Below are 13,078 nucleotides of genomic sequence, written 5' to 3' on the forward strand. Positions count from 1 at the left end.
GGTAAATCACTATTCTCTTCCAAGCCCCGACCCTGACCCAGACATTTGTGTTCTTTACCCCTAAACACTGAAAACAAAAGTAGCAAAGCTTTAATCTGTATTATCTGCTAAGCATGATCTGCGGCAAATACAGCTGTGAGTCTGGAATCAGTTTAAACCCAACAAGGTATTAAACATATCAGAGATTGGATCAAGTGTGTTATGTTAACAACTGCTGACAAGATTCCCCTTAACCCCTTTAAACATAAAAGGTGATAACTAATCCCAATCCTCCCATAATCCATCACACTGTTTCTCACCTGCCATCTCTCTCAGCCGCGCCTCCTTCTGTGATGGTTTTCACAAAGATGCCGAGTTTTTCCAGACCCTGATCTGCTCCTACGCCCATGCCGATGATACTGATACCTAGACCATTATCACCTGCAGGAAAGGGAGGGGAAGAGTCACAATCCGAGCGCTTCTGCCAAACTTGAATAGTAAAGAGCATTTAACATCCTTCTAAGAGACAAGCTGTGGGAGAAACTACCTTTCTCCATCTCCACTGGAAACACATCCATCTTTTCCACACGCTTCTCCAGCTCATACTCAGCAGAAGCTGCCACAGGATCCACCTCATCATTGCGCCGGTCGTAGTCTTCATTCGAGAATGTTGTAAAGACCTGGATGAGTCAACACTAACATCAGTGTCTATTTATAGAACTCGGGAAATAAAATTGTGTCTATCATTATCTTAGGAGTAGAAACACATTCATCCACCATGTAATACCACTCATTTAAGTCCAGTATATAAACATGGCCTTTACGTGATCTCTTCATATTACAATGATTATCGCATAATTCAGGTTATTACAATATACGACAGACAGGAAACTGATTCGCTAAAACTGATTTACCAAAGCCAAAACCTAGAACACTAAACCTTTTTTATAACAATAAAAAATTAATAAAACAAGAGTCTCATATATAATAATCCATCAGTTTTACTTAATCAAAGGCATTACTCTCCACTACGGTCATTCACATCATGATAAGACAATAATCGTTTATAATTTTACTGCAAAGTACCTGCTGGAGCACAGACATTGAAAGAAATATTTTGTAAACAATTTAATTCTTCCTTTTTTTTTTTAGGAGGAGGGCAAAGCTCTCCAAAACTATAACGACTCATACAGCAGTTAGTTCTGGTTCATTTGTACAACAGTTCATTTGAACTGAACATTGGTCGAGTGTCGTTCCAAAAGTGTATATATTTACTATAAACCCACTAGGACATTCTACCACATCGCTTCTATCCGCTTGAGAAATATAGCAAAAATGAAGAGACATCAGAATACATAGTGAACATTACTTTCAGGTGACTTTTGAAATAAAATAAGGCTAGTCAGGAGTATCCATTTTACTGGAAGGACCATTTATGGCTACTTTTATTTAGCCTCCACTGCAATTATTACATTATAAGCTGAACCTGAAGTGGGTCAATAATGTACTTCTTTCTGTATGTCAGCAATACAGAAATAGAGGGCAGACAGACGAGCGTCTTCGACTGCAAATTCGATCATTATGCCAAGAGCAGGGACACACTGGATCACGATTTCACTGTGTATTTAAAGCCTTTTTGGTAGAAATTTGAGTGGCCATCGTGACTAAACTGAAGCTAGAGACTGCAGTGAAAGCAGACAGCCCAACTCTCATCCACCCACATAAATGATTGGTGTTAATTGATATATATAATTATATCAGATCATTTTCAGCTATATTGGTTTTATTGTTAGGAAAATAAAAGCCTCAACACAGGCTACTTTTTAAGGAAATAATTGCTGCCATATATAATTTTACTCCTAAAGCAAGTTACCATTACGAATGAGGAAGTGCTATTTCATTCTGCACTCATTGTCTCAGTGCAGTATGTAAAATAAATAAATAAAAGAGAATGATTGAATAAACTTACATAGGTCTTTTACAAGTTTCAAGAGATATAGACTAACCTTTTACATTATTATTAAATCTAGCTAGTGTTAGCCGTCTTGGTTTATGCAATGACTTGATGATCTTACATTGTTTAATGAGCAACATACCAGAAAACAGCTAATGAGGATTTCCTATAAGTCTCTGCTGAACAGTATGCATGTGCACATTCATAAGATGTGGCTTCCATATGCAAAATTGCCAATCGTCTCATTAACCACGCCCTTTTATTCATCATTTTATAACACCTATACAAATTCCTCATAAGGGAAAATACTGGAAAAGATATCAGGGTCAACAGGGTCATTTCATCTCACCCGGTTATTAACGTGGGAGTGAGTGGGATAGAAATTGTACTGCAGCCTGCCAGTAGAGGGCCTTATATACTGTATATCACTGGATTTTATATTTTGCACTACCTGCTGATAGTTATGACACTAGAAATGAAACTGCTTCACCTTTACCTACAAAGAAGAATGCAGCAGTACTTCAGCATTTTAGTCTGTCTGGCACTCATACCTCATCATCTTATCTAAATGCTTAAAATTTAAAAAGGTTCAACTTTCATCCCAGACAAGGCCAGCACTAACCAGTTAACCTAGCTTTCTTTTGTAACTTGGTACAAATATTTTTTAACCCTGGATCACTCATTAATGCCACTGAAAAATGGTGAGTGAGGTGAAAAAAAAATCTCTTGCCCTTTTGTTTTTAGGAGCTAACAGCAAAATCAGACTGCTATCACTTACACCGGAGATCAAATGGCATCGTAACTGTGCACTATGTACACCATCAGAGTCCCCCTGTTATGTAAAAGCAGCATACAACCGCTACAATCTTACAGAAATAATAGGAAAAAAAATTAGCTAAGAGCATAAAATCTTTTTTTTTTAATAAAATCTAATATAAGGTCATGTTTTCTGTGTTATAAACCCAGATCTCTAAAACCAAACCAAATCCTCTCATTTACACACAATCTCTCTGAAATCAAGTGCTTGCCAATTGTTTTGCTAAATCATATATTAGCAGGAACACAAAGGCAAAAAAACAGAATGAGTGAGTGAGTGAGTGGGAGAATTAACCTAAATACTAATGCGGAAAAAATTATTAGGAGTACTAGATGCATTGGAAGCCTTCACACGAATGATGTAATTCAGTAAATATTTTCCCTGCAAGTCTGAGGGAGAGCTCCTTGGGCATGTCAAGGCTTGAGCAACCATTTACACACCCTTCATTCATACCTGCTGATCTGCAACCTGTTTACCCATGTAGTTATATTGCTCTCAATGACTATACAGTTTAGTGGAACTGACTCAAGACCAGTCTGCAGGAGCACCTTCCACCTGCCCACTAATCCTCCTACAGTGCACAATCATAGCACACCCTGACAAATGCAGCCATGCTGAAGGAACAGAGCAGCTCACACACACTGCTCTGCCTAGCTGTCTGTCCAAGCCAATTGGCTGCTGATCCAAGAGCGTTTTTTTGTCCAAAACCAGGCCATGCTGAATAATTTGCTTGTTAAAGATGAGGCCCAACATCCTTTCCACTGAACTAAAGGCTATGATTTGTGGGGTGGAACTGGTCCTAGATCAGCTGTAATTTAGCATAGTAAACTCCAACTGTTCTAATCCATGTGAAAAGGAAAATAAATGCCCTGAAAGAAGAGCGGCAGACACAAATACTACAAGAGTAGTTGTGTGTACGAGGCACTTTATACCAGTTTAATCTAATACCAGTCTAGAACAAGTCTTTCAAACTAAATCTATTCAAATTAACATTTAAACCATTATAGTTTATGCTCACAATTTATTTAATTAAAGTATATTTCTAGAATGTTCTGTAGTCTCTTATAATGCAAGGATGTACACCTGCTCTAAAGATTTTCTAGCACACACCAAAAATCATGCATCAAACACTGTATATTAATTTGATCAAATTAAATCTCCTGCTTCTCTCATTAACACATCATGACATATAAAACAAAGAATGTGCCGAGCTTTCAGATTTCTCTCTTAATGAATCATGATACTATATTTTCTGTTCATTTATACCATACACTTGTTTGGGCCTGTACACTTTCAAGTTAATTGAAAGGCAAGGAGGAATTCATACAAAAGGAGTTTCATGATTGGTTGAAATTGTTTACCTGCTGAAAAACAGAGCCTGGTACAGTTACAGCAGCTTTTTTGTAAAAAGGAGAAGAGCTGTGAATATGAGCTCCTGATGATTCCCAGGCCTTGGCTGAACTCTCAGTAGCACAGTGGTTATGCTTGGCCTCCCTCTTCCCCTCTACACTCACGCTTTCTTTCATTTCTTTCTCTTTTTCCCGCCTCCCTAACTTTCCTGTTGCCATTGACTACTTCAGTAAATTGGAACAATGTCCTTTTCTTTTTGGTAACCTAATCGGTCAGACTGTGTGTTCACAGAAAGAACGGCGTCCCTTTATACCAGACTGAGAAACAGACAGAAAAAGAAAGAGTGAGAGGGGTAGGTTATCTCTAGCTCTAGTTACCTTTGAGCAAAACTAACCTTTCATTCTGTACAGGCCTGGCACACTGGCTGCTCCCCCCCGCCCCCTGTGTATACTGTGCGTGTGTTCTGACACAGCTGAAGACCTTTCCAATTGAATGTGCTGCTCGAGTAAATTATAGGAGGTGTGCACTGTCCCTGAGATCAAAAAGCAACATTTTTACACTCATGTCATCATTTTGCCAGTCAAGCATGAATATTGGGTCATGTGTATCATTAAATAACAGCACAATGATGCAAGCCTGACATGGAGACAAAGATCTGGCTTAGGAAATAACTAGCGTAGAGCGAGTGTCTGTATTAAGCCGTCCCCTGACGTTGCATGAGCAGGCATCTTTTTCGACAGAATTCATCCCCAGGAGCATGACTGTCAATAGCGCATTATACAGCCAGGTTTTAAGGCGTCTGAGGCAGGACATTCGGCGGAAGAGACAGAGCTAGAACAGAGCTTGCCTCAAAACTTTTTGATACCATCCTGTAGTATAATTGAATATCATATAGAGAGAGAGTGTCAGCTTGCACTTACTGTTAGAATAGGATAAAAGCTCCACAACATTTATAAAAAAATTAAAAAAAAATTAAAAAAAACACTAATCGGACACGAAGTTAGCAGGTCTAAGGTTTTAGCTGAGATGTCTGAGTAACCAAAATAAATAAATCGATATAAATATATCTTAGATGACCAGGTGACTTCAGGACATTGTCCTGCTTTCGAACAGATTGTGTTGTGCCCATGTGTGTGATGCAGCAGACAGTAGGAGTCCAAATGTGCAAGAGTTACAAAGACGCCCAGTAAACACATTAAGCATTTAACAAACATGCGTACCAAATAACAACTGATTTCCTTAATTACACCAAATTGTCAACTTGAAATGTACTCCAGATGTTATGCAGATTAAAGAGTACAGGAGAACCAGAAGAACTTTAAGACTCCGATTTTTTTTTCCTTCACAATTGTCTTGTCTCTGTTTTTGTTTTCTTCTTTATTTCCGAGTAGGTTTGACCTCGTCTGGTTAGTGTTGTCCTTGATTTTAGTCTTTTATGTGTGAGGTTTCACAGACAGTTCAGAAATTATTAGATCAGTTGATTCCAACTCCTTCTTACAACAAGTTATAAACGATTAAATGCAGTGGTTGTCTTCATTTAAAGTCTCTACTCTGCTTGTTTCCCCTTTGTGCAGTTTGTGCTCTTTTCTGAGTAGCTTCAATATAAAAATAAACTTAAAGCAGTAAAGGCAAAGTAACAGCCATACATGTCATCCATTCAATGCTTTATGTTATACCTCAGGGAAATTATGTTGACTCAGACATCATTGCAAAACTCCATGTCTGGGAACCTGTAAAGTCTACAACAGCACAAACCCTCAGTGATGTAACCATGGGCTGGTGGTTACTTGGCAGTTACACAGAGTTACACAAGGCCAATGCAGGGTACAGTGGCAAGAAATGCTACTGTGGCTTGTTAATTGGCTGCTTGGTTCTTTGCGCTTTCTAACCGTACACTGCAAATTTATGATGTGGCTGAAAAACCCACAGCTCCATCTGGTTCATATCTGCATCCACTGTACTACTTTACAGAAATCCCCCTCAATCAATTCCACTCCCTATAAGTCAACATTACTCAGTACTGTTCATCTTTTGCTAGACTGGTCTTTCCGCACACGCACACAGTACAGTGAAGCAGAGCAGGGGAATGCTACTCCAAGAGACAGAGTCAGCATGAACAGTGCCCCAAAAACAACAAGTTGAAATGTGAGCGAGTGAGAAATTGAGAGAGCTCTACTGTACTAGACAGCTCGCTCCTTCTTTACTTAGTCTCTTCGTTTTGATCTAGGCCTCTCGGTCACATTCTTGGTCTCTTTCTCTCTCTTGCACTCCATCTCACTCTTGGTGTCTCAATCATGGTAACTGTTACCGTCGTGATCGATGTCTGCAGGCCTGTCTCAATCTCAACCACTCTATTTAATTCTTGTGTCTCTATCTCGCTGCAATCTTCCTCACGCACACACACAGCCAGTGCGAGTGCTACGTTCAATGGAGAAAACCAAAAACCTTGCAATCCTTACATTTATTTAAAGGCTAATAGACAATTACAATGTAATTCATGAGCAGTTAAATAAAAATAAAAAAAGTCAGATTTGGTTAACTGTGAAAACTGCTGTGGTTTGCCCTAAAGAATATGTTGCACAATATATTGTTACTATTAATCGAAATATTAACTTTATATTTATTTTTATTTCTTGCTTTATCTTTACATTATAACTAATCTGTATATAATCTAACATTTAATGCCACATAAGTGTCTTAAGTGTAAATCCACCCTGAACCATCTTTAGATCCAATTATGTGATTATCCCAAATCAGCAACAGCTAATATACAATAAAAATAAATAATAAAAAAAATAAATAAATAAATAAATAAAGAGTTTAGTTTAAATTTGCTGTTTTAGTGTTCAGGGAGAATTTTTAAGAACCAATTCAATGTCCTCTGGGACTGTATATCAGCACTCAACACTAGTTAATGTGATTGGTTTAATTGTGTTCTTTTTTCAGGTATTCCTGCATGAAATCCTGCTTCCAGAAAAGGCTGCTATTTGGGAATGAAATAATAAGCGGGAAAACCAGTGAGCACACAAAATAATCACTTACAATGTTCAAGCCAAATTCAAGTGGCTCGATCTGTAATGACTGGTATGAAGATTTACAGTAATCAGAAATAATGAAATTTGTGTTTAGCTCCTGAGTGTGTGTAACTTTTAAGTAAGAAGATTGATTGATCAATCAATTTTATCTCATCAAAAAGAAATGTTGCTGTATAAAATACAGGGTTATTCAAAAATAATGAACCGATATGACGACGCATTGCTTCGGTTCTCAAGCATCGTCAGGCAGGAAATATAAGTTGATTGTGAGTATAATACTTGTGACTTGGCTGGAGTTTTGTATTACTTTTCCTTAATAAAATATTACGCAATGAAATCGGTTCATTCTTTTTAAATAACCCTATAGGATGTAAGCCAAGCCAGTGCAAAGTGATATTACTGGAAGAGTTTATTCCGAGCATAGGATGGGGGAAAAAAAAATGTTTAGAGACGGGTCAAAATATTTTTTGGAGGACAAAATTGGCTTTTAAGTGCGTTCAGTTTGCCATGGCATTATGTTTTAACTCTATGCAACACTTTAGAGCCTGCAGTAACTCAGAAGATAAAAGATCCTGTGCCATTCCAATAAATGTAGAAGTTTTGTCAGTGCTAAAATGTCTTAATACTGACACATTAAGGAGAGATAAGTGACTGATCTGGAATGTCTCAACATACAATGATTAACTGCATCAATACTGATCAACATGTGCACATGAGTACAAGGGAAAATCAGCCTTTCCAGCTCTTATTCAAATATTTACACAAACCTTTATTAAGAGTGGCAAATGTAGGCACATACAGTATAATGGATAAATGTGAGCCCAGGACTCTACAATGTCATGTTTACAGTGTACACAGCCACATCAACCTAAAAAGGGAAGCCTGGGAGACAAACACAATACTGTATATTGTATGTGAAATTAAACATTACAGCATCTATACAACAAAATGTTTTTTTGGTTTAAAGAAGCAGCTACAGGACTGTGTTTATTCTTCTGATAATTCTACCTGGGTCTATAGAATTATAGCTTAAAAGCACAGAAACTAACTAGATTAGACAATACTTTAAAATTAACTGTAGTCTGGTTAGTTGTAATGTCTGGTCAGTTTCCTGTGTGTGTCCTCCACCCTTATCTTGCTCATTCCACCGCTGAGCCCTGAAACACTTTTCCATTTGATGTTATTTTGCTACACACACACACACACCCCACTGACAGAATGTCACTGTTTTAGCAGTCATTACTATAAACACATTTCAGTTGCATACTTGACTGTTCCGTGGAAATGTAGTTTTTACTAATTTAATAACTTGACTTGTTGGCAACCCTTCTTTTGCAAAAGTGCATGGAGCCTATCGCTGCATCTTTTAAAACAGGCGCTTATTCAGACTTCCTGCAGGCACCAAATCCCTATCGCTGATTCTTCAAAAACGACAAATGACCGCCTTGGCCTGTTCAAGGCAGAGACGTAAAATTAAGCTCATGGTCGCGGTCAGTAGATTAATTTATTTTTGCAGAAAGAACAATTTCCATAAAAGCCATCCTGCATCTATAAAGCAGACATGCACAGCCACAAAGGGATCCATTCCTAGTACGTTTCTATCATCCAGTTCTTGAATACCGATTCTCTCTGCTAAATTTAAGAACTTTGTTTTTAGTCAGGAGGTCACAAGTTTGAATCTTTACAATGCCAGAGCCATCCGTGAGCATCATTGGCTATGCTCTGTGGGTAGAAGGGGTGTCATTCCTCTGTCTCTGTCAATCAGAACAAAACTCATCAATCATGTGCCTCTGTGATCTGTGTATGCAGGGCAGTTTTCCTCCGAGTGTTCAGCTGCCCTGCGACTCAGAATGAGCGGCAGTTTGAAAAGATAAGGTGGTTGACTCAGAGGACGCGTGTGTTAGCCTTCAACATTAAATGGTTTACATCTCATTTTATCCCTACATGTAGAGAACTGACAATTGCCCAAATTACTCATACTGCCTATATCGTCTCACATCGTCTGTTTTGTCTTGTATAGTTTTTATTGATGTCTGTTCTTTGAGAGTCACTGACAGCTTAAACCAAATTCCTTGTGTGTGTCAACACACTTGGCCAATAAACCTGATTATAAATTTTAATTGGGAGAAAATGAGTTTGTAAAGTCTATTTTACATATATGCATCAGGAGCTCAAAAGCCAGATGTGACTTGACAGGTTTTGCATGTGGACAAGATTCCAAAACTCTTGCTTGCAACAAGAATGATAATAGAACGAACTTAGCATGAGCTTTAATTAAAAAAAATAAAGGTTTGCTGCAGAATGAGCATTTTCTTTTAAAAACCATGATCAAGTGGAGCCAGAACTTACCATATTTTTCATAGCTGATTGGCCAAATGCAGGTATTTTGAAGAATGACTAACCCATAATTTCCAAAAGCATATTTTATATCAAAGGTGGTGCAGCATGACTAGAATTAAGGAACACTCCTGTAATGTTTCCTTTTATATGCAAGCAGTGAAACAAAATCTTCATGGGAGAATGCTAGATATGTGGCACTCTGCTTCTGGCAAGACTTAAAGAGATGAATTTGTGCTTTGTGAGTCATGAGTGGTGCTCAGTTGCAGGTCACAATAAAACTATACATTAAATGTCATTCACAGCATCAAGCAACACAAACACATTGAGCATTGCGTAGCTCTCGCTTAGGTTCATTCTGGGAGCATTCAGTTTCTCTGATGGTTAAGAAAGCTTGTTGGAAACATGTATGAAGTCTCCCTTCCACTTCCACTATCTTGCTCCAGAGACAAGTGCATTCAAAACAGAAGCGAGAAGTCAAACAGCAAAAAGGAGAATAAATAGAAACGAATTGGTATTCACATTGACACCCCCCCTGTGCCACTAGTCCAGGTGTTTGGGCCAAACCCAGAAACTAGGGGGGAGAGGAGAAGAGAGAGAGAGAGACAAGGCAAGAGATGAGAGCTAAGCAACATCCCACAGGATGGAACAGAGATAAGGAAATGGAAAAGACAACATAAGTGAACCACACTGGAAGTGGAACAGTCTGAACAAGTGCCCACGCTTCTGTCCCCCCCCCTCTCTCTCTCACTCTCTCTCACTCTCTCTCTCAAGAAAGGGTAGAGGCAGGGATAAATAGAAATTTGGAAAATGACATAGGTAAAAAATTCAAGTATTCTAGCGATGAAAAAAAGATGGCAGAAGGAATCACAAAAGCCGAGCTAAGTACCGGAAAAACCACTGTGTGTGTCTGTTCTACTGCAACTCGTGTGTGTTGGCACTCAGTCACTAACACTGCCACCTCATTCCTGATCAGCAGGTATAAACTTCTGTTTGTCTGCCTCCAGGCCGGAAGACATATTCAGAGGTGCATTCTTGGCTGGGTTCACCTACTGTGACAATGCCTTTACATAAATAAATTTTATATATGTGTGTATGCGTGTGTGTGTGTGTGTGTGTGTGTGTCCAAGCTTGTGTGTAGCTTTAAGGTGGGCCTAGCAAATTTCCATAATTCAATAGAGTGGGAAGAATTAAGAACAGCTCAGGTGTAGTTCTGCCATTTTGGCCTTAAAAAGAATATATATCTAACAATATCTCACATTTCAGCAACCATTGTATTATATCTTCTCAAGGGGCAATATAAAAAATTAAACTTGGATATATTTTAGAGTAGTCAATGTGCAGCTTGTACAGCAGTACAGATTTACTGTTCCTCTGAAAATAACTAAACGTAGTCATTATTGTTAAAACAGCTGGCAACAAAAGTGAGTACACCCTAAATCATAACAGCTGTATGTCATGTATCCATGCAAAGCCACATGTCCTATTCATCATATTCATGTTTGTGCGACATGACCATACAAATGTGTGAATCTGTTATTAGAGCAGTTAAAATGTGGTGCTTTGAGTACAATTCTCTCATACTAACCACTGGATGATCAACATGGCACCTCATGGCAAAGAACTCTAAGGATTTGAGAATTAAAATTGTTGCTCTAAACAAAGATGGCCGATGCTATAAGAAGATCGGTAACACCCTGAAACCGACTTACAGTACAGTGGCCAGGTTCATACAGAGGTTTTCCAAGAGGAGATCCACTTGGGACAGGCCTCACAAGGGTCGAACAAAAAAGTTGAGTCTTCATGCTGTGCGTCGGCTGCAGAAGCTGGCTTAAAGTGAACGGTCCAGAACTGTGTCCAAAGTGTCAATGTTGGCAGTTTGTATGAGCATCATTATTTTGTACTGCCTTAATCCTCCTGAGTATGGAATTCCCCAAACTGCACAGGTTGTTGCTGGGATCCTCTTTCACACCTTCATAATGACATCACAGAGCTGCTAGATGTTAGACACGGTGGTTCTCCACCTTCACATAGGACCTGTGGCTTTGCATGGTTACATGATGAACAACTGTTATCACTTCGGGTGTACTCACTCTTGTTGCCAGCTATTTTAGACAATAAAGAGTCCTTTTTAGAGGACAGTAAATCTGTACTAATAATAAAGCAACACATTGACTACTATATATCAAAGATTCATTTCTATAGTATTGTCCCTTTACGATATAATAAAATGGTTGCTGAAATGTGAAGGTTGTACTCACTTTGTGAGATACTAAGAAAAACGCACATCCACCTTACTTTTTTTTTTTTTTTTAAATGGTGAAGTCATTTGAACATTGTTGCAACAGTGATCCTGTTTGGATCAATTCCACAGTCTAATCAGATAATCTGGTTATGATGATAATTCCATATAAGCGTTCAACCACACTAGCAAGAAACACTAAAAGATGGACAACCAGAAAATACATTCCCTCAACTGGCAGAGCCAGAATAAAACGAAAACACTTTTGTTTTGTTAGTTTTTAAATAAAATGCTACTGAATTAAAAACACAAACCATTCATGCACACAATTTGCTCTAAAGAAGAAAATGCACTTTACACTTACCCTTTGTCTTGATAATTATACATGCTACTTGTATTAACTGAATGAAGTTTGTTGAGCTGGCTGGCATTGTGTCTCTCTGCATGTCTGTGTTTTGAAAAAAGTGCACAGGTGATCTCAGATATGGATCACAGCAAAATAAACAACAAAAATAAGAGATCCAACAGAACTGCAAGAGTGTTATACAGTATAGCGGTACTGCTAGAATATCCAGAGGATGTATATTAACAATAAATCAGGACTCAGGAATGAAACGTTGGATCACACTTGTGGACACAGGACACAAATGATCTTACATGACACTTTCATTATGATCCGAATGCTTTGCATTGTACGATTCTTAATCGCAAGAACCATGTTAAAAAAAATTATCATTTTCAATGATCGATGAAGCCTCTAAACTGTTTCATAAAAAAACAAAATTTTATCTTTACTTGGAAGCAAAAACATCGCTCTGACATCTCTTTTTTTTTCAGCAACAGACAGTTTGCAGACAGTATGTCTGTTTACAGTAAGTCAGTATGAGATAAGTATCAGGTACTGAATGGTAAAATCTTGTACCACAGCATTCATGTTGAATTGTTGACTGTGACTGAAAAGAATATTGAATATTTTTGTATAAACACAGCTCTGGCAGTATTGCTTGGGAATATGACAAATCACAGACTTATATTAATGCACAGACTATTGTTTTAAGGTGCTCTGATTAATCATAATCCGCCTATAATCGATTTGGGAAGTTTGATCAGTGGTCTCTAAAAAGGCCGATCATATGATGCAAAACTTGAGACAAATTTTTCACACACTGCCAAAACGGCTTCACCGGTCTAGCAGTTCTAGAAGGTGTGTGAAAAAGACAATACATTACCAATCTTCAACATGTGTACCAAGAAACGGCACAAGGCGGGAAACTCCCAAAACATTACCACCACCAACCTTATCAGACACATGAAGATTAGTCATGTAAAGGAATATGAGCAGTTTTCAAATTTGGCTAGTGCTA

The 13,078-nt window shown here is 38.2% G+C and overlaps 1 protein-coding gene across 10 annotated transcripts in view; it reads right to left on the reverse strand.

Annotated features, from left to right (window-relative positions):
• The window catches only part of ppp1r9ala (protein phosphatase 1 regulatory subunit 9A-like A), a 29,882-nt gene that overhangs the window by 10,236 nt on the left and 6,568 nt on the right, over window positions 1-13,078 (reverse strand). For all 10 annotated transcript variants that reach the window (XM_083536674.1, XM_083536677.1, XM_083536681.1 and 7 more), the window contains exons 3-4: window positions 527-659; window positions 300-420 (exon numbers count right to left, since the gene is read on the reverse strand). In XM_083536674.1, coding sequence (XP_083392800.1) covers window positions 300-420; window positions 527-659 — 254 coding nt within the window. The remainder of the gene's footprint in view (window positions 1-299; window positions 421-526; window positions 660-13,078) is intronic.

Source organism: Silurus aristotelis (assembly GCF_946808225.1).
Source record: "Silurus aristotelis genome assembly, chromosome: 3".
Classification (NCBI taxonomy): domain Eukaryota; kingdom Metazoa; phylum Chordata; class Actinopteri; order Siluriformes; family Siluridae; genus Silurus; species Silurus aristotelis.